Raw genomic sequence first — 20,602 nt, forward strand, 5'->3', positions numbered from 1 at the left:
AGTGACAAGCACAGCTTAGCACCCCTCGGGGAACAGGAAGGAGATACACCGACAAAATGGCCGAGGGAAGGGAGAGAGGAGAGGATGGATGGGGGAGATGGACAGATGGAAGAACCACAGACTAAATTCCGCTAAACCTCCAGGCCACGGGGTCAGTAAACACATCTGATCTGTGACTGATCGCACACATACATTAGCACTGATAAATGATCAATCAGCCACCTCTGGGTTAAGCGCCAGACTTGGTCTACAGTAAACAGATAGACCTCTGAGAGGATGTTCCCAGCCTGACCCTGAACTATCCCCCCATCTATATATAACAGGAACATTTTATAAGCATCTACATCCTGACACTTCACAAGAGTCCCTGCAGCACATCCCGAAAACCCCCCAAAAGAACAGATTCACGGCTCGCGCGTCACATACATGGCCGGATTCCCACGGCATAAAGAGTACCTAAAGTGTATGACAAGTCTGCCTGTCATACTAGGCTCTGTCTTAAGCTCTATACTCACCTGATGATGAATCGCGGAAACTCACAGTGACGCCTCCCCTGATGAATGGGGTTCCCCAATCCATCCTCCTGCCCATGAGAACACGCGACAGCCAGGGCTGGATTTAGGCCATGGCCTAGGGCACCACAGGAAGAAGGGCACCAAAGCAGCAGGCTAAACTGGTGCAACATTTGCAAGCTTGCAAATGCTGCAATCAGAATCAGAATCATATTTATTTCGCCAAATACAGCAAGAGCTATATTCGGAATTATTTGTGGTACACATGGCATAGACATAGTATAAGAAGACAAGATACACAACAATAGTAACGGTATACATGACAGACCCGGTTCGTTCTTTAGTGTTTCTTCCTGACCGTGCAAGAGCAGTCCCATAATAATATTGATAATAATAATAATAATAGTAATAATAATAATGATGATGATGGTGGCCCCCGTACAGTCCTTGGGCAATGAGAACAAGGGCGATAGCGAGACCTGACTGAGAGACCACCGCTAGGGCCTGCCAGTAGGCGGGCCTGACATGGGGAGGTTGGAGTTTAGCAGCCGGTAGGCGGGCCTGACGGGGAGGTTGGAGTTTAGCAGCCGAACCGCTTGGGGGAAGAAGGTGTTCTTCCGTCTGGTTGTTTTGCATGGTATAGTCCTGTACCTGCGGCCCAATGGGAGGAGCTTGAAGAAGCGACTGCCTGGGTGGGAGGGGTCACGGGAGATCACCGTGGCCCTCTTCAGCGTCCTAGCGGAGTGGAGGAGATCAAGAGGTGGAAGAGGAGACCCGATGATTCTCTCTGCATCAGTTATGACTCTCTGCAGTTTGTGTTTGTCACTGGCCGTTGCGCCCGCGTACCAGACAATGACTGAGGAGCAGAGGATGGATTCTATAGTGGCAGTATAGAAGCTTGTTAGCAGTTTCCGGGGCATGCCGAATCTCTTCAGTTGGCGCAGGAAGAACAACCTCTGCTGAGATTTCTTCTGAATTTTGGTGGTGTTCTGCCCCCACTTCAGGCTGTTAGTGAGAGTCGTGCCGAGGAACCGCACGGATGCCACACTAGAGACTTCGGTACCCCCAATGAATACAGGTGGGAGGGGGGGAGGGTTCCTCCTGAAGTCTACGACTAGTTCAACAGTCTTTGCAGTGTTGAGTACTAGGTTATTGTCTCTGCACCAGTTACAGATTCTTTCGACTTCGCTGCGGTACTCATGCTCTCCGTTGCTACCAATAAGGCCGATGATAGTGGTGTCATCTGCAAACTTGATGACTTTCACAGAGTCCGCGGATGATATGCAGTTGTTGGTATAGAGGGAGAACAATAGTGGTGACAGTACACAGCCTTGTGGAGCCCCTGTATTAGTGGTTCTAACGCTGGAGTAGCAGTTGCCGAGCTTCACCTGTTGCGTTCTGTTTGTCAGGAAGTCCTTGATTCATGCTTGAAGGGTGGGATCTACTCCGAGCTGCGCCAGATTGGTGAGCAGGATGTCTGGGCAGATCGTGCAGGGAGATCAGGTGAGCGCCTGACCGTGGTACTCTGCTGCTAGCCACCTGTGCAGGGGCCACCTTGCTCTCTGTGCACGTTTACATTGTAGCGGGCGGCTATGGACTTGGGCAGCATTGGAGACAGAGGGAAAGAGGAAGCTTCTGCATTGGAGACGAGCGGAGAAATTAGTGACACTGATGGCTGCTGCACTGTGAAGGTGAGCTGGCTACCTATACTGAAAGGGGGGTGGGAAAAGGAGGAATTAAGTGAGTCATCTGGCTACCTATACTGGAGGGAAAGGAGGGAGGGGTCATCTGGCTACCTATACTAGAGGAGAGAGGGTCATCTGGCTACCTATACTGGAGGGAAGAGGGAGGGGTCATCTCACTACCTATACAGAAGAGGGGGCTGGTGACAGTGGCCTTGGGCAGTAAAGAGTAGAAATCCAGGGATGACAGCAGCACATAACAGGCACAAACGAGAGGTCAAACGATTGCGGCACTTTGCGTAGGAGTCTTCGGAAATCTTAAAGATCTGCCGTGATGGTCGTTGTCGCCAAGCATCGCAAAGCCTTGTTCACTGAATCGCACACTCGTACCCACCTTGTGAGCTCGCTGGTTGGGCAAAATTTTTAATTTTGCCAGTCATAGGAAAATTGCAAGGTAGGGCCTCTAATGATGCAAGAAGAGGCATTTCTGGGTGAATTACTTACCTGATCCGGCATGATTCAATCAATCGTTCCAGCCCCCTCAGAATTGCAACCATGGCTTTTTTTTTTGGATCTCTGCCACCCCCATCTGCTTTGCTGCCCCCCAGCTTGCCAGCCGCAGCCTAACTGGTGGCTGCTGAGCAGGGAAGGGGTGTTAGCTGCATGCTGCGGCAACGCAAGTGGTAACGCAGGCAGAGGTTTCCAAAGATGGCTGTGACTGCGTTGCAGAGGACGGGCGGGGCGTCCGGCTTACAGCGGATCAGGTACGTGATTAGCCAGGACACCCCCCAAAACTTCATCTTTAACCACTTTTGCAGGGGCGTAGCAATAGGGGTTGCAGAGGTTGCCCGCATAGGGGTCTTTAAGCCAGAGGGGCCCTGAAGGGCCCTCCCTCAACTATAGTATATCTCTATTGGCCCTGTGCTTATAATAATCACTTCTATAGATACTTTGAATAGTGGTAATTATTAGCAAACTGTTCCCATCCCCTTCTTGCACCTCTGACAATGTATTTGCCATTGGCAGGTTTTGGTGCGCCGTATCAATTATTATGTATACAGTGCTTGGGGGCCTCCAGTGTAAAACTTGCATCGGGGCCCAGAGCTCCGTAGCTACGCCACTGCCCTTTGGGACCAAGGACGTTACAGTTACATCCTCTGTGTGGCTGCATGCTGCTGACAGCCCATAACTGTACTTAAGTTCGGACTCTGCGCTCTGCTTGCTGCAATGCGACAAGCGGATCCATCTCTTTTTTTTTTTTTTTTTTAACAAGTGGAAGCGGATTCTATTTCTAATATTATTTTAAAATTAGGATGCCCTTCTGCGCTGAATGGAGGTTAAAAAAACCTTCCTAACTGGTATGTTTTTGTTTGAACAAGCGTAAACCGGCTCGTACGGGAAAATGCTGCCGGTCAGGACATTAATCCGTCCCATTAAAGGGACAGACAATCCGTTCCAGCACTGGGACCCGCGGAGCACAGGGCCGCGCTCCCATACGAGAACAAACGCGGCCACACTGCAACTGCGCAGTAGCACGGTCTCGCTCGGGATACACAGCGCTAGATCGGCCCAGAGGAAAAGCCTCATCTCGGATCCACATAAGCATTGAACAGCTGCATGGGGGAGAGGGAGGCACACAGCTGCATGGGCTAGAGCAGGGGTGTCAAACTCAAATACAATGTGGGACGAAATTGTACACTGGGACCTAGTCGTGGGCAAACCTCAATGTCTGCTGGCCTCCTTCCTGCCTTATAAAGTTCCCTGGTGTCCAACGGCCCCCCTACAATCCCTATACAGTTCCCTGGTGTCTAATAGCCCTTCTCGAATCCCTATACAGTTCCCTGGTGTCTAGAGGCCCCCACCCTCCCCTATACAGTTCCCTAGTGTTTAGTGGTTTCCCCCTACCTCCCCCATATTGCTTCCCTGGTCTTCTAGGGCTTCACCTCCAATATAGCTTCCCTGGTGGTCTAGAGAGGGCTAAACATAATGCAAAATGGGGAAACTACTTGAGGGCCAAATTTAATGGCTCCGAGGGCCAGATTTGGCCCACGGGCCGTAGTTTGACATGTATGATCTAGAGGCTTCCCTCTATTGAGGTGAGTAATAATTTAGGGCACATTTTTTTTCGCTACAGGTCCACTTTAAAGCATGAGTGAACCAGCCCTTAACTGAAAACTTGCTATTACAGGGCAAGTCATTTATTACACTGAACACTCACCTTCCTCTCCGCCCACTTCCTGATCCATCTTTACTGTATTACAACCGATGCCCGGGGCTCAAAACGTGCAGAATATCTGTAACCGTAACAAAAAGAGGATACGTTACAAATACATTAATTCGTATATATTAGCGAGGATTCTGGGTATTGGCTTATGTCACAGAAACACAAAAGCAACTGATATACTGGACTAAAAGAAATCTAAAAGCAGAACACAGAGGGAAGCTAAGAAGATGCAATCCCCTAGATATAGGTTATCCCCCCTGTTATATCAGCTATTCCCCTAGTTACAGTGGTTTGCAAAAGTATTCGGCCCCCTTGAAGTTTTCCACATTTTGTCACATTACTGCCACAAACATGAATCAATTTTATTGGAATTCCACGTGAAAGACCAATACAAAGTGGTGTACACGTGAGAAGTGGAACGAAAATCATACACAATTCCAAACATTAAAAAAAAAAAGTGGGGTGTGCATAATTATTCAGCGCACACGTAGTAGGTATATGCAGTGATGGGTATTATAACGTGCAGGGCACCTGTCACACACAGACAGGTACCGGATAGGCACAGTGACACTGCGTGTGCTCACTTAGGTAGGTGGGTGCACTGAAGTGAACAACAGGTAGTAGGTATATGCAGTGATGGGTATTACAATGTGCACCTGTCACACACAGACAGGTACCGGACAGGCACAGTGACACTGCGTGCGCTCACGTAGGTAGGTGGGTGCACAGTGAACAACAGGTAGGTATATGCAGTGATGGGTATTACAATGTGCACCTGTCACACACACATGTAGTCACTGAATGTGCTGGGCCTGGCAGTGGCACACACACAGTATGAATTAGCAAGGCTGTCTATGCAACACAAGTGTCAGTGGGACACACACAAAAAAAAATTGGATCACAAGAACAAGATTAGCTCTCAAAAGAGCTGTTGAGGGGTGCTTTTTTAGCAATAACAATCAGCAAGGAGCCAGCTAAGAAGCCTACAACAGCCTACCTAAGCTTTCCCTATGACAGTTTGCAGCAGCTTTCCCTTCTCCAATTAATGCAGGCACATGAGTGAGTCCAATGCCTGATGCTGCCTGCCTTTTATAAGGGAGGGAGTGGCTCCAGGAGGGAGTGTAGCCTGATTGGCTACAATGTGCCTGGTGACTGTGATGTAGAGGGTAAAAGTTGACCCTAATGATGTAATATAGGAGGCAAATCGAAACGCCATAAAGTTCGCATTCGTGGGCGAACGCGAACCACCGAAATTCGCCGGGAACCGTTCGCGCCATCTCTATATATCAGCTATTCCCCTAGATAGATCAGCTACTCCCCTGGATAGATCAGCTATTCCCCTGGACCAGGGGTAGGCAACCCGTGGCTCCAGAGCCGCATGCGGCTCTTTTTCACCTTTGCCGCGGCTCCTAGGCCGCGGCTCAGGTAGTGTGTGTCAGTGGCTGCGGCGCGCGAGTGACGTGTGCTGCCGCTGGCCGGCAGCCTATCAGAGAGGCCGCCGGACCGGTGCAGTACGGGGCTTAGGGCGGCCATTTTCCCATAGCCCTGCAGTGTAATGCAGGCAGGACGTGACGTCGGGAAGGAAGAGGATTGTGGGAGTTGCGCGCCACAAGGAGGTCGGGACAGGAGGAGATCGTGACAGGAGGTCTTCTGACTAGGTGAGTAAATGGGTTTTTCTTTTCATATCTGCTAAAGGATGTGCATATTGGGGTCAGATCTGCTGAAGGTTTGTGCATATTGGGGTCAGATCTGCTGAAGGATTGTGCATATTGGGGTCATATCTGCTAACGATTTGTGCATATTGGGGTCATATCTGCTAACAATTTGTGCATATTGGGGTCATATCTGCTAACGATTTGTGCATATTGGGGTCATATCTGATCCTGTAAGGTAAGAAACAATGTATGCAGTGTTAGATTTGTTTTATAATGGTTTTGCGGCTCACAGTTTTTTTCTCTTTTCGGAAACGGGTCCAAGTGGCTCTTTATGTCTTAAAGGTTGCAGACCCCTGCCCTGGACAGATCAGCTATTCCCCTGGACAGATCAGCTATTCCCCTGGACAGATCAGCTATTCCCCTGGACAGATCAGCTATTCCCCTGGACAGATCAGCTATTCCCCTGGACAGATCAGCTATTCCCCTGGACAGATCAGCTATTCCCCTGGACAGATCAGCTATTCCCCGACAGATCAGCTATTCCCCTGGACAGATCAGCTATTACCCTGGAGAGATCAGCTATTCCCCTGGACAGATCAGCTATTCCCCTGGACAGATCAGCTATTCCCCTGGACAGATCAGCTATTCCCCTGGACAGATCAGCTATTCCCCTGGACAGATCAGCTATTCCCCTGGATATATCTATAGTCTACAATATAGACCCTGAACAAGCATGCAGCAGATCAGGTGCTCTGACTGAAGTGTGACTGGATTAGTTGCATCCTTGTTTCAGATGTGTGACTCAGACAGACACTATGCAGGGAGTGCACATTTCTGTTGCCTGCCACTGGGATAGTGTGATAGCATCTGGTTGGTGCAGATACCATTTTTTCTTCCATATTCTGGTTCTTTAGCTGACTGGGCCCTATAGAGTTACTTATGTACACTCTGGCCTGATGAAGGGCACACAATAAGCCCGAAACGAATGTGTCTTTGCCTGAATTAATTAGTTACTACATCAAGCCAGATCATATACCAGTCTCATGACCGTCCTTTTCTATGGTTTATGGAGATTGTTCTTACAGATAAAAAGTTTTTACGAATGTGCTGATTTTTTGAACTTTTTGTATTTGTGCCAATAAAGTTATATCAAGTTTCATACTGCAAGACTGTGCTACAGCATCTTCTTCTATAGTCATTTCTATAAGAAACAAGTGTTGAAATTGGGTGTGGTGGATCACCCGTTAAAAGGACTTTTGTATTTTTGGCCCTCTCCTTATAAAAGGGACAATCCCCACTATAAAGCAACGAGGTTGGCATCTGAAACGAAGGGGATCCCAGGACTCCGGAGCTGAGGCGAGGGAGATAGCAGCTGCCAGGGGCTGGAGAAAGCCCAGGGTAAGTAGATCTCATCTTTTCCTGCTGCTCGGATGCTAGGAAACTTCATGCATTTGTTGACCCTAAAGTGTGCAAAAAGTTGTGTTCCTCATTGCAGGAAACTTTATTAAGAAAATAAGCATCCAAACCATATGGCCTCCGATGAAGCAGAGCTGCGCACCGCAAAACGCATGTAAGGCAATTCAATGACCTGCTGCCAGATTTTTATGTACGATATAAAGAGGAAATGTATAGAAAATAATGTATTGAATAAAATTGCTTAATTTTTATTTTAATTTTTTTTAACAATATTCAACTATAAATAATTTGGTCAGTGTTTGCCCATTGTTAAATCTTTCCTGACCCCGATTTCCATTCTGAAATTAATCACTGGTGGCAAAACCTTTAAAGCGGATCCGAGATGAAAAATTAACTCTAACAAGTAACTTGTCTATACAGCTTATCTAAAGTTTTGAAAATTTACACAGCATATCTAGCTGCAAATAGCTTCAAAAGAATATGATTATTTATTCCTGTGATACAATGAGGGCAGCCATGTTCTGTTTGTCACATTACATACAGGAAAGCTGATAGCATCTCCAGCCCTCAGCCTGTGACAAATTCACTCCCTTTCCCGCTCCCTCCTCCCCTCTGCCTCTGAAATCTCTGGCTAGTTACCTCCTTCTCCTCCTGCCCAGACTGAGCTCCCATAAGCCCTTGCTACAGTGCCAAGGCTCTCTGGAGAAGCTGTGGGCGAGGCTTGTTTAGTTTATAGCAAATTAGGGTATTAAAAAAAAAGTATTTGGCTTGAGGAATGCCATATAAAACTATATGAAAGGAACAAAATTATACAATGAGTAAAAGTTTATCTCGAATCCACTTTAATACTGGCAGGTGCAGCTCTGTGGAATGTTTGCTTCCGTGAATTCCAAAGCTATTGAGACTAATGCCTGGTCTCCCAAAATGCTCTGGGAGATGAATTCCACATATCTAAACAGCCTAAGCTAAGCATCACAGGAAGGGCGGGGCTACATACCGATATACAGCTACAGTATATATAGATATAGGAAGTGCTTCTGATGCTGAAACCAGGATAGCATAATGTAAGAAAGGGTATCCTGAATCATTGTCTGCATTCTAATGGGCAGCACAGTGGCGTAGTGGTTAGCACTTTGGCCTTGCAGCGCTGGGTCCCTGGTTTGTATCCTAGCCAGCATCTGTGTGGGTTTTCTCCAAGCATTCCAGTTTCCTCCCACATCCCAAAAACATACAGTTAAGTTAATTGGGTTCCCCCGTAAGTTGGCCCTAGACTGCAATACATACAGACATGACTATGGCAGAGATTAGATTGTGAGCTCCTCCGAGTGACAGTTAAAGAGGCACTATGGCGAAAAATTGTAAAATGTAAAATATTTGCAAACAGACAAATAAGTATATTTCTTCCAGAGTAAAATGAACCATAGATTACATTTGACCTATGCTTCTGTCACTTACAGTAGGCAGTAGAAATCTGACAGAAGTGACATGTTTTGGACTAGTCCATCTCTTCATAGGAATTTTCTCAGCAAGGCTTTCCTTCTTTATAAAGATATTCCCTAAAAAGGATTTAAACAATGACGCTGTCCAGCTTCCCTGCTCGCTACACAGTTTTTTGGCAGTTGGACAGAGCAACTGCCATTCACTAAGTGCCTTTGAAAATAAATAAATCCTTGAGAATCCCCTATGAAGAGATGGACTAGTCCAAAACCTGTCACTTCTGTCAGATTTCTACTACCTACTGGAAGTGACAGCAACATAGGAGAAAAGTAATTTATGGCTCATTTTACTCTGGAAAAAACGTACTTCTTATTTGTCTAGGTTTGCACATATTTTACGATTTTTTGCCATAGTGTCCCTTTAAGTGACAAGAGAATATACTCTGTACAGCACTGCAGAAGATTTCACTACTATATAAATAGTAAATAATAATAATTCTTCTACAGTGCCTCTTTATTTAGCTTTAGTCTAGAAGCTTTGATAGGGCTGGCTTGAAAAGACTATATGCAGATAAACTTCATACAAAACAAAAATATGTACTGTATGGAAAATGCATGCAATGACTATGAGAGGGTTGCTAGAGCTGTGAAATATAATGTTACACTGCAGGATGTGTTTACAACTTAATATGGAATACCTACCATGTGCTAAATACTGAAAAGAGTGCAGTGAGTAAGCTAGGCATTGCTGCCCTCTGCTGGACAAGCCCCAGTACCACATACACTAATATTATAAGGTGGAAAAGGTAGTGATGTAATTCATCTTTGCAATTAGTGCCCACCACACATGGATAGAACGGTCACCAAGAAAAACCAGTATATACAACAGGAGTGTGCGTGTGTCTCTTGATCACCGTGTCTGATAAATCCAGTGATGGTTTCCTTCTATTTAAACTTTAAAAAGAAATTGTAAACAAGAAAAACAGAACAGCAGGTAGGAGGAGAGGATCATGGAGTACTGGAGAGAGTTCAGGACGCTGAGATTTCAGCAGTCTGAGTAGTGCCGAGTTTTGATCACATCATGAATTATTTTAAATGAAAAAAACAGCACTTAGGCCTAGTGCACACCAGAGCGGTTCGGCTGCAGTTTGCGATCCGCTTGCGGGTGCGGATCCGCTTGGGTAATGTATTTCAATGGGCTGGTGCACACCAGAGCGGGAGGCGTTTTGCAGAAACGCATACTCCCGGGCTGCTGCAGATTTTGGATTGCGGATGCGTTTCTGCCTCAATGTTAAGTATAGGAAAACCGCAAACCGCTCTGAAAAACGGCACTTCAGAGCGGTTTGCCAGGCGTTTTTTGTTACAGTAGCTGTTCAGTAACAGCTTTACTGTAACAATACATGAAATCTACTATACCAAAACCGCTACACAAAACCGCAAAACACTAGCTGAAACGCTGCAGAAAAATAAGAAAAAGCGTTTCAAAATCTGCTAGCATTTTGCGGATCTGCTAGCGGTTTTTGGTGTGCACTAGGCCTGAGATCAGTTTTGTTATAGCTCTGATATACTCTATTTAACCACTTCACTACCTGGTCATTTTCACAGTTCAGCTCAGCTGTGATTACTTTGGCAATAACTTCATCAATGATTATCACAACTTAATGATCTATATATTATTTTTTTCAGGATAAATTAGGCTTTTTGTGGCTAATATTTGTTATTACCTTATTTTCTATGCATTGTAAAAGGAAAATAAGGTGAACAAATACACAATTTATCCACTTTCATACATTATAGCTTTAATGTAAACAGTTCTATTGTACATAGACACACATTTTATTTGTATATTCCTCCTGCTTATTTAAACAGTTCATTTGTTTTGATAAAATATTAGATGTAACAATTAAGTAATGTATACAATCTGCTACTGTCTGCTCCTGGAATGTGTATTTTACTCTTGTTTACTAATTAACTCTGCCACCTAATTCCCTGGGAGAAGCAGAGGCGTTTGCTGTCATTATTTTACCCCTACTCTTTGGAACTCCCTATCATACCCAGTAAAGACAGCCCCATCCCTGGAATTATTCAAATACAGACTGAAAAGCCACCCGTTTAGCCAGGCATTTCCGGCCTTATAGAGTTCTTCCTCTGTACCACGATTTACCAATCAACCAATTATTGGTCTGAGCCATGCTTATGCGCTTTGAGTCCTACGGGAGAAAACCGCTTTACAAATGTTATTTGTTGTTGTTGTTAAAAAGCCCTAAAGCAAGAACTATATGGAGGCTGCCTTATTTATTTCATTTTAAACAAATTAGTAGACTGGCAGCCCTGCTGGTCTACTTGGTTGCAGTAGTGTCTGAATCACACCAGAAACAAGCATGCAGCTAATCTTGTCAGATCTGACAATGTCAGAAACACCTGATCTGCTGCATGCTTGTTCAGGGTCTGTGGCTAAAAGTATTAGACGCAGAGGATCAGCAGGACAGCCAGGCAACTAGTATGTGAACACAATGTGAAAAATAAATAAATAAATCAAGAAACAATGAGATAAACAATTGTGCTTATCCTTCTACTCCTAAATGACTTTTTTAGACATCCCATGGTTTTATTTTATATTTAACATTTACTAACTATATTGCATGTTTTATTGTCTCTGCTCAGTGGCAGCCTATTAAGTGTCCCTCAGTAAAAAAAAATACATGAACTATTGACCTTTTTCAATCTCTCCCCTTGCAGTTGTATTCCGCCAGGAAAACTTGTATGGCTGTAATTTGCTTATTAGTGATGTTTACTATATTCCCGACAACAGACAACACAGAAGCTGTCACTTGCATGCCTAAAAATACATTTCAGGCAGCAAAATAAAAAAATTAAAACAGCCTCATTATTACCGGTAATATATGTTTCAGGGCTGTGGAGTCGGAGTCGGAGTCGTGGAGTTGGAGTCGTGGAGTCGGGCAATTTTGGGTGCCTGGAGTCGGAGTCGGGAAAAAATGCACCGACTCCGACTCCGACTCCTAATGAATTTGTAACTGTAATTAAAATAGAAAATATGATAAAATGTTCTATTTCTCAGATAATAGTCATTAAAAATAATGTATATATACAGTATATATACAGTAATAGCTGTGCTTAGTCCACAAAAATGAAATAAACCAGTCAAAATTAGTTACTTGTGCTGCTTCAATAAAACAGTCCCCGTATTTTTAAGGTCAGATATACATATCTGATTGTGACTGTATATATGATGTGTACACAGGAATCTCTTATATATACTAAATAACATCTATGCTGTAAGAATAAAGCCTGATGTGTAGCTGTGTCACTAATAGAGATTGTCAACGAGATGGAAATAATTCTGCATTGATGCTGATTTATGCAAATGTATGCACTCCCTTTGCTGATGAAATCAAATAATGTGATATGTTATTAAAATTTGGTTTGGTGACTACAAATTAAAGGGTAACTGAAACGGATGAAAAGTAAAGTTTTATACATACCTGGGGCTTCCTCCAGCCCCCTTCAGGCTAATCAGTCCCTCGCTGTCCTCCACCACCCGGATCTTCTGCTATGAGTCCTGGTAATTCAGCCAGTCAGCGCTGTCCGGCCGCATGCCGCTCCCACAGCCAGGAACATTCTGCACCTGCGCAATAGTGCTGCACAGGTGTAGTATGCTCCTGGCGGCGGAGTGTGTGCATGCGCACTACGCCTGACTGGCTCAAGTACCTGGACTCATAGCAGAAGATCCAGGTGGTGGAGGAGGACATACAGGGACTGATTATCCTGAAGGCGGCTGGAGGAAGCCCCAGGTATGTATAAAACTTTAATTTCATCTGTCTCAGGTTTACTTTGTTACACAGTAGTACTATACTCTACATATGCACTCCCCACAGAGCTGCAGGAATCCACTGAGAATGCTGTCCACATTGAACACAGAGGTGTTGTCTGTTTACAATCTCCTCATTCCCCTGCAGAGTACCTGCACATCATTCTTACATGTACCCACACTTACATTGCCTAGGGCCTGATAGATGTTCTTTGTTCCGGTTTGTACCTTTTACAAGTACTCTTACCAAGGACTAGTTTTAGTCTAAAGGGAATAAATATAGTAGTCTACATATCCTTCTCACTTCAGTTGTCTTGTAAAATTCCTAAGCGTTGGCAGTTAAGAGACGAATTTCATGTTACATACTTTTAATCAACAAAATTGTAATATGCAAATTAGAGGAGTCGGAGTCGGAGTCGGTGGAATCCTAAACTGAGGAGTCGGAGTCGGTGGATTTTTGGACCGACTCCACAGCCCTGATATGTTTTGCATTGTACTTACACATGTATATCTCATATCACATGTTGCCTCGGGAACACTTTAAAAGGAAATAAATAAATAAATATGGCAGCCTCCATATACCTCTCGCTTCAGGTTCCCTTTAAAGGACCACTACAGCGAAAAAACCTCAAATACAAAGTGGGCTGAAATTGAAAACTGGGATCAAGTCGTGGGCCACCCTGAATGTCTAATGGTCCCCTCCCTCCCCTATACAGTCCCTTGGTGTCTAGTGGACCCCTCCCTTCCCTATGCCATTCTCTAGTGTCTAGTGGCCCTCCCTCATATAGTTCCTTGGTGTCCAATGGCCCACTCCCTCCCCTATACAGTTCCCTGGTGTCTAGCAGTCCCGCTCCCCTATACAGTTCCCTGGTGTCTAGCAGTCCCCCTCCCCTATACAGTTCCCTGGTGTCTAGCAGTCCCCCTCCCCTATACAGTTCCCTGGTGTCTAGCAGTCCCCCTCCCCTATACAGTTCCCTGGTGTTTAGCGGTCCCCCTCCTCTATACAGTTCTCTGGTATCTAGTAACCACCCTCTCTTTTACAGTTCCCTGGTGTCTAATGACCCACGTCCATCTCCTATACCGTTCCCTAGTGTCTAGTTGCCCCTTCCTCTACTATACCGTTCCCTGGTTCCTAATAACCCCTCTCTCCCCTATACAGTTCACGGATATCTAGTGGCCCCTTCCCTCACATATACAGTTCCCTGGTGTCCAATGGCCCCCTTCCCTTCTCTATATAGGTCCCAGGTGTCTAGTGCCCACCCCCTCCTCTATACAGTCCCCTTTTTGCCCCCCCCTTCCTTTACAGTTCCCTGGTGTCTATTGGCCCCTCTACCTTGTGGGTTAGTGCTCAGGTGCTTGTGGGCCAATTTTTATGGCACTGCAGGCCCGATTTGGCCTGAGGTCCAGAGTTTGACAGGTATGTTCCATAATAAGGTAGCACTTTCTCATGGCCCCTGCCCTGGCACAGAGGTATGTGGCTCTCATTACTCGGAGGCTTCAGCTGAATGCCTTAGGACGCCACGTACAAAAGGAAACTGCTAATTGCTACCCTTATATTTTTACCGGGATTGGTGGGGAGGCCTCTACAGTCATGCTAATGCAGCGACTCTCCTGCAGATGCCTGCGCAGCCACGTCTGTGTTAAGTAATCCGCTGCCCAAGCCTCGCCTAATTAAACAGCGCTCTTGTCAATGGGGCAGTGTGACTGACGCTTAGTAAATATTGGCAAGATGGTCCCACTCTTCCCTCTTTCTTCCCCCTCAATCTGGCAGCTGGGTGATGCCTCCTTGACTAACAACCCCCCCTTCCACAAGAATGAATCATCTGTCGCACTCCCCGGACCACCGGCTCAACGTTACACCAAGCTGCTTTGTAAGCCAAGCTGGAGGAGACCACCTCCCCGGCACCCTCCTTGGGGGGAAGCCCTTTCTGAGAGTCACTCTGTACAATGGGGGGGGGGGGGGGGAGTAATGTGACACACACGTCCCAGGAAGCACAGCCTGCTGGAAAGTGAGCCATTTGGGGACTTATTCACAGCAGAGTGTCAAAGTGTCCATCACCCAGTCAAGCCATTGACAAACCACAAGAGGAGGGGGCAGCGGATGGACGGTCAGACACCCAACTATCGGGCCATATGCTGGGACTCCTCTAGAGAAGACTGGCCTGACTTGACCCAGCTCCAGACCAGAGGTGATCAGATCTACTGCAAGGATTTCTCCTGCCAGAAAACTAGAGATGACAGAATTCATTGATCAATGACAACTAAGTGACAAAAAGGAGAAGTTTATAAATATGTCACTCAAGACTGAGGATAGTCGATGATTTACAGCTAAGTGTGACATTCACAGCCAATTTCAGAGGCACATAATCCTTATTCAGGCACTTAAATGAGCAAATGTGGTGGACCAGCAAAGAATAAAAGTAACAATATTTTCTGTGCAGTCTTTGGACTCTAATTCAATATTGTGTTTTAGCTTTTAAACATTGTGGCTGGAATATTGCAATGTACTCTATACAGGCCTTCCAAAGGATCTAATAACTTGGTCACCCCCAGAGTCCACCTCAAAATCTTTGGAGACAGAGCCGTCTGTCATGCTGCCCCTACACTTGGGAACTTCCTGCCACACCCAATCAGGACATCTCCATCCCTGGAAGCATTTCCAAACTGAAAAGCCACCTGTTTAGTCCGGCATTTATGAACACCTATTTCCTCTGTAACACAGTCCAGCCTGCATTGATCTGAATTAATTTGAGGGTATTTGCATTCAAATCAGGTGAACGGTGTAGGAATTACAACAGTTTGCATATGTGCCTCTCTCTTGTCAAGGAACCGAAAGTAATGGGCCAGCATAATAATCATAAATCAAACTTTCACTTTTTAATACATGGTTGCAAATCCTTTGCAGTCAATTAGAGCCTGAAGTCTGGAACGCATAGACATCACCAGACGCTGGGTTTCAGGTGATGCTCTGTTAGGCCTCTACAGAGAGTAGCTAACAAGTTTAGCATTGGGGCCCCCCCAAGCATGCTACAGAGAACAATTCATACAACACACCAAAACCAATCAAGGATAACCACAGTGTTAGAGGTGCAAGAAGGGGATGGAAAACCGTGTGGTAATGATCACTACTATTTAAAAGGGACACTTAAAGGGATACTGTAGGGGGGTTGGGGGAAAATGAGCTGAACTTACCCGGGGCTTCTAATGGTCCCCCGCAGAGATCCTGTGTTGGCGCAGCCACTCACCGATGCTCCAGCCCCGCCTCCAGTTCACCTCTGAAATTTCTGACTTTAAAGTCAGAAAACCACTGCGCCTGCGTTGCCGTGTCCTCGCTCCCGCTGATGTCACCAGGAGTGTATAGCAGAAGCCCAGTATGGTCTGTGCCTGCGCAGTACACTCCTGGTGACATCAGCGGGATCGAGGACACGGCAAAGCAAGCGCAGTGGTTTTCTGACTTTAATGTCAGAAATTCCAGAAGTGAACTGGAGGCGGGGCCGGAGCATCGGTGAGTGGCTGCGCGGGCACAGGATGTCTGTGGGGGACCATTAGAAGCCCCGGGTAAGTTCAACTCATTTTCCCCCGACCCCCCTACAGTATCCCTTTAAGTAAAAAAAAAATGAGTTTTACTCACCTGGGGCTTCCAATAGCCCCCTGCAGCTGTCCGGTGCCCTCGCCATCTCCCTCCGATCCTCCTGGCCCCGCGTGCAGCCACTTCCTGTTTCGGTGACTGGAGCTGACAGGCTGGGGACGCGAGTGATTCTTCGCGTTCCTGGCCACAATAGCGCCATCTATGCTGCTACAGCATATATCATATACCATATAGCAGCATAGAGGGTGCTAATGTGTCTGGGAACGCGAAGAATCACTCGCGTCCCCAGCCTGTCAGCTCCTGTCACCGAAACAGGAAGTGGCTGCCGGCGGGGCCAGGAGGATCGGAGGGAGACGGCGAGGGCACCGGACAGCTGCAGGGGGCTATTGGAAGCCCTAGGTGAGTAAAACATTTTTTTTTTACTTAAGTGTCCCTTTAAATCAACTATAGAAGTGAATATTATCAGGACAGGACCAATAAAGAGCTAATACTGTGTTTGAGGGCCCCTCTAAACCAAGGGCCCCAATGTGGTCGCTACCTCTGCACCCCCTATTGCTACGCCCCTGGGCCTCTACTGCAACTGTCTTCAGTTCCTGCTTGTTCTTGCGGCATTTTCCCTTCAGTTTTGTCTTCAGCAAGTGAAATGCATGCTCAATCGGATTGCGGTCAGGTGATTGACTTGGCCATTGCATAATATTCCACTTCTTTCCCTTCAAAAACTCTGGTTGCTTTTACAGTATGCTGTGGGTCATTGTCCATCATGAGGAAGGGATCCGCCCGAAACGTGCTGTGATGTCGCCTGCTCCTAATACAGCTTATTGCTGCACACAGCTCCTGAGTGCCGTGTCTTCCTTTGTATATGGTTTAGGCCTGGTTAACACTTGCGTTTGCAGCCCAAACTGTCAGATGAAACGGATCCGTTGAAGTCCGTTCCGGTCCGGCTCCCTTCAGTTTGTATCCGGTTTTTCATACGTTCTGTATACGTTTTAGATCAGTTTCCATTTTTTAAAGAGATAAGATGTATATATACCTGGGGTCTGGAAGGTGTGGAAATGCACTGTGGTCATTGTTGGAGAGAGCCTGCTGTGTGGACGTCATCGTTGGAGACAGAGACTGCTGTGTGGACCACGGATCCAGTGTATTTATACAGCTTCTGGCTTGGAATAGCATCGTTTCTGATACAGTATTTACGTGTACAATCAGGTCCTCTATGCTGTATGGTCAGATCTCTGCCATCTTCTCCAAATAATCGAGCAGGAACTGGGAGGAATCCTAGTCAAACCCTGCTGGGCACATGTGTCAGCAAACAAAGATGGCCGCTGTACCATAGAAAGCATACAGGGAGAGGGCTAGAAAGGTCCGTTTTTATAGGAAGGTGTCGTCAACTTCCATTTTCCATTAGTTCCTATTGAGCTGCAAAACCTTCCGGATCAGTTCCGCACGGCACAACGTTCCGGAAAAATAGGGTCTGCAGCATTTTTCCGGACCGGCCCCCGGAATGTAAAATAATGTAAAATCCGGAAGGAAACGGATCCGGTGGGACGGACGGATGTGTACGGATCCATAGGTTATCATTGGATCCAATCTCGTCCATTCTGTTTGTACAGTAAACGTTCCGGATCCGGTCCGGAAAAAAATGCAAGTGTGAACCGGCCCTTACCTGATTTGGATGTAAATACCCTCAAATAAAGCGGACAGTCTGCAGTTAAAGCACATCATGTTCATTTAATTTCAAATCCATTGTGGTTGTATACAGAGACACACATGTTAGAATTGTGTCAATGTCCCAATATTTGTGGACCTGGCTGTATCTATGCACAGTCCTATGGTAGAAAAGCTCCTATGGTAAGTCCTATGGTAGAAAAGCTCCTATGGTAAGTCCTATGGTAGAAAAGCTCCTATGGTAAGTCCTATGGTAGAAAAGCTCCTATGGTAAGTCCTATGGTAGAAAAGCTCCTATGGTAAGTCCTATGGTAGAAAAGCTCCTATGGTAAGTCCTATGGTAGAAAAGCTCCTATGGTAAGTCCTATGGTAGAAAAGCTCCTATGGTAAGTCCTATGGTAGAAAAGCTCTTTACAAATGTTGTTGTATATATTGTATAACTTTTATTTAAAGAAACTCTGAAACCAAATAAATTCAATGCTTTTAACTTTGATTAAAGGGAACCTAAACTGAGAGGGATATGGATGTTTCCTTTTAACCACCCTGGCGTTCTATTAAGATCGCCAGGGTGGCTGCGGGAGGGTTTTTTTAAATAAAAAAAAAACTATTTCATGCAGCCAACTGAAAGTTGGCTGCATGAAAGCCCACTAGAGGGCGCTCCGGAGGCGTTCTTCTGATCGCCTCCGGCGGCCAAAAGTGACACGGAAGGCCGCAATGAGCGGCCTTCCGTGTTTTGTTTACTTCGTCGCCATGGCGACGAGCGGAGTGACGTCATGGACGTCAGCCGACGTCCTGACGTCAGACGCCTCCGATCCAGCCCTTAGCGCTGGCCGGAACTATTTGTTCCGGCTGCGCAGGGCTCAGGCGGCTGGGGGGACCCTCTTTTTCGCCGCTGCTCGCGGCGGATCGCCGCACAGCGGCGGCGATCAGGCAGCACACGCGGCTGGTAAAGTGCCAGCTGCGTGTGCTGCTTTTTATTTCATGAAAATCGGCCCAGCAGGGCCTGAGCGGCAGCCTCTGGCGGTGATGGACGAGCTGAGCTCGTCCATACCGCCCGGCTGGTTTAACAATACCAGTTGCCTGGCAGTCCTGCTGACCTATGTTGCCTCAGTAGTGTTTGCATCACACACCTGAAACAAGCATGCAGCTAATCCAGCCTGACTTCAGTCAGAGCACCTGATCTGCATGTCTATTCAGGGGCTGTGGCTGAAAGTATTAGAGACACAGGATCAGCAGGAGAGTCAGGCAACTGGTATTATTTTAAATGGTAAAATCCATATCCTTCTCAGTTTAGGTTCCCTTTAATGTTAAGGAACTATAGCTAGGGCTAAAACGCTGCATCCCGCGGTAAAACTAGGGGTTTATACCCCTCAAATCCCCCCTGCAATATCCATGACTTTCTTGGTCATGCATTTTGCTGCTGTTGGAGGCAGAGCTTTGAGCTGCAGCTCTGCCTCTTGGCGCGTCAATCTGCCTGCGGATCTCCGCCTCTCCCCCGCCCCTCTCAGTGAAGGCAGATTGAGAGGGGCGGGGAGAGGTGGCGATCAGCAGGGATTGACGCGCCAAGAGGCAGAGCTACAGCCCTAAGCTCTGCCTCAATCAGGAAGCACTCCCCGCATTTTGCACAGAGGATTTGGGGGGTATAAACCCCTCGTTTTCCCGCGGGGATGCAGCGTTTTAGCACTAGCTATAGTGCTTAACATTAATAGAAGTTAAAAGCATTGATTTTATTTGGCTTCAGAGTCTCTTTAAATGTCTCAAATAAGCTGGATTTCTAAAGCCAGGTACTCGCATCCAATTTTAATTGGCCAATTTTACCACCTCTTTTTATTGTGAGAGCCAACAGATTTTGAAGACTATGTAGGTGAGCTCTCCTACTACATGGAAGCAAGAAGTGATAAAATTGGCCAATCGAAATTTAATGTGTTCACACAACAACAGAGACAACGGGGGTTGTCCACAGACCTCAGGAATCACTCTGTTAATCTCGGGGAGTAACAGATCATCGTAGGAGGTCCATCAAGCCTCCAATCATAATCCAGTCCAAACACAATCAATCGATTCCGGACTCAACCCTGGCACGAATCTTCAGAGTTTATTGTAATAATGTATGCGGTTATACAGCAGACAAAAAAGCACAACGTTTCTGGCTACATGCCCTTTCTCAAGTGCTTAACCATCTGAACAAACTTAGACCTTCATATAGACACACACATATTGACACACCCCTCCAAAGCATTAAGGGGCGGGCACAAAACTTTTCCAGAACATTAACCCTTACTCCTAAAAGGACAACCAATTATCATAAGAAGCACTTTAAACTGAAGTCCTTGTTAAGGCCACTGGGGGACTGCGTCCCCAACCTGTCCATCCACCAAGCCTCATGCCGCAACAACGGATGTCCTATGTTGGCCAGACCTCAAGGGACATTAAAACTAGACTCAACGAGCATAAGAGCAACATTCGCCACCCTCAAGCGTGTAAAAAGAAAAAGGATGAGGAGAAAAAACGGGAATATCCCCTCGCACGCCATTTCGCGGAATTTAATCATGGTGTGAACCAGCTTCGATGGCGGGTACTCGAAGTGGTTCAGCGCC

At 46.3% G+C, this 20,602-nt stretch overlaps 1 protein-coding gene across 5 annotated transcripts in view; it reads right to left on the bottom strand.

The window, feature by feature from the left end:
* EXD3 (exonuclease 3'-5' domain containing 3) overlaps positions 1–20,602 on the bottom strand; it is a 470,687-nt gene that overhangs the window by 339,816 nt on the left and 110,269 nt on the right. For all 5 annotated transcript variants that reach the window (XM_068248968.1, XM_068248969.1, XM_068248970.1 and 2 more), the window contains one exon: positions 4,413–4,488. In XM_068248968.1, the coding sequence (XP_068105069.1) occupies positions 4,413–4,440 (28 nt within the window). In that variant the 5' untranslated portion in view covers positions 4,441–4,488. The remainder of the gene's footprint in view (positions 1–4,412; positions 4,489–20,602) is intronic.

The sequence above is a fragment of the Hyperolius riggenbachi genome, chromosome 8, assembly GCF_040937935.1.
Source record: "Hyperolius riggenbachi isolate aHypRig1 chromosome 8, aHypRig1.pri, whole genome shotgun sequence".
Lineage (NCBI taxonomy): Eukaryota > Metazoa > Chordata > Amphibia > Anura > Hyperoliidae > Hyperolius > Hyperolius riggenbachi.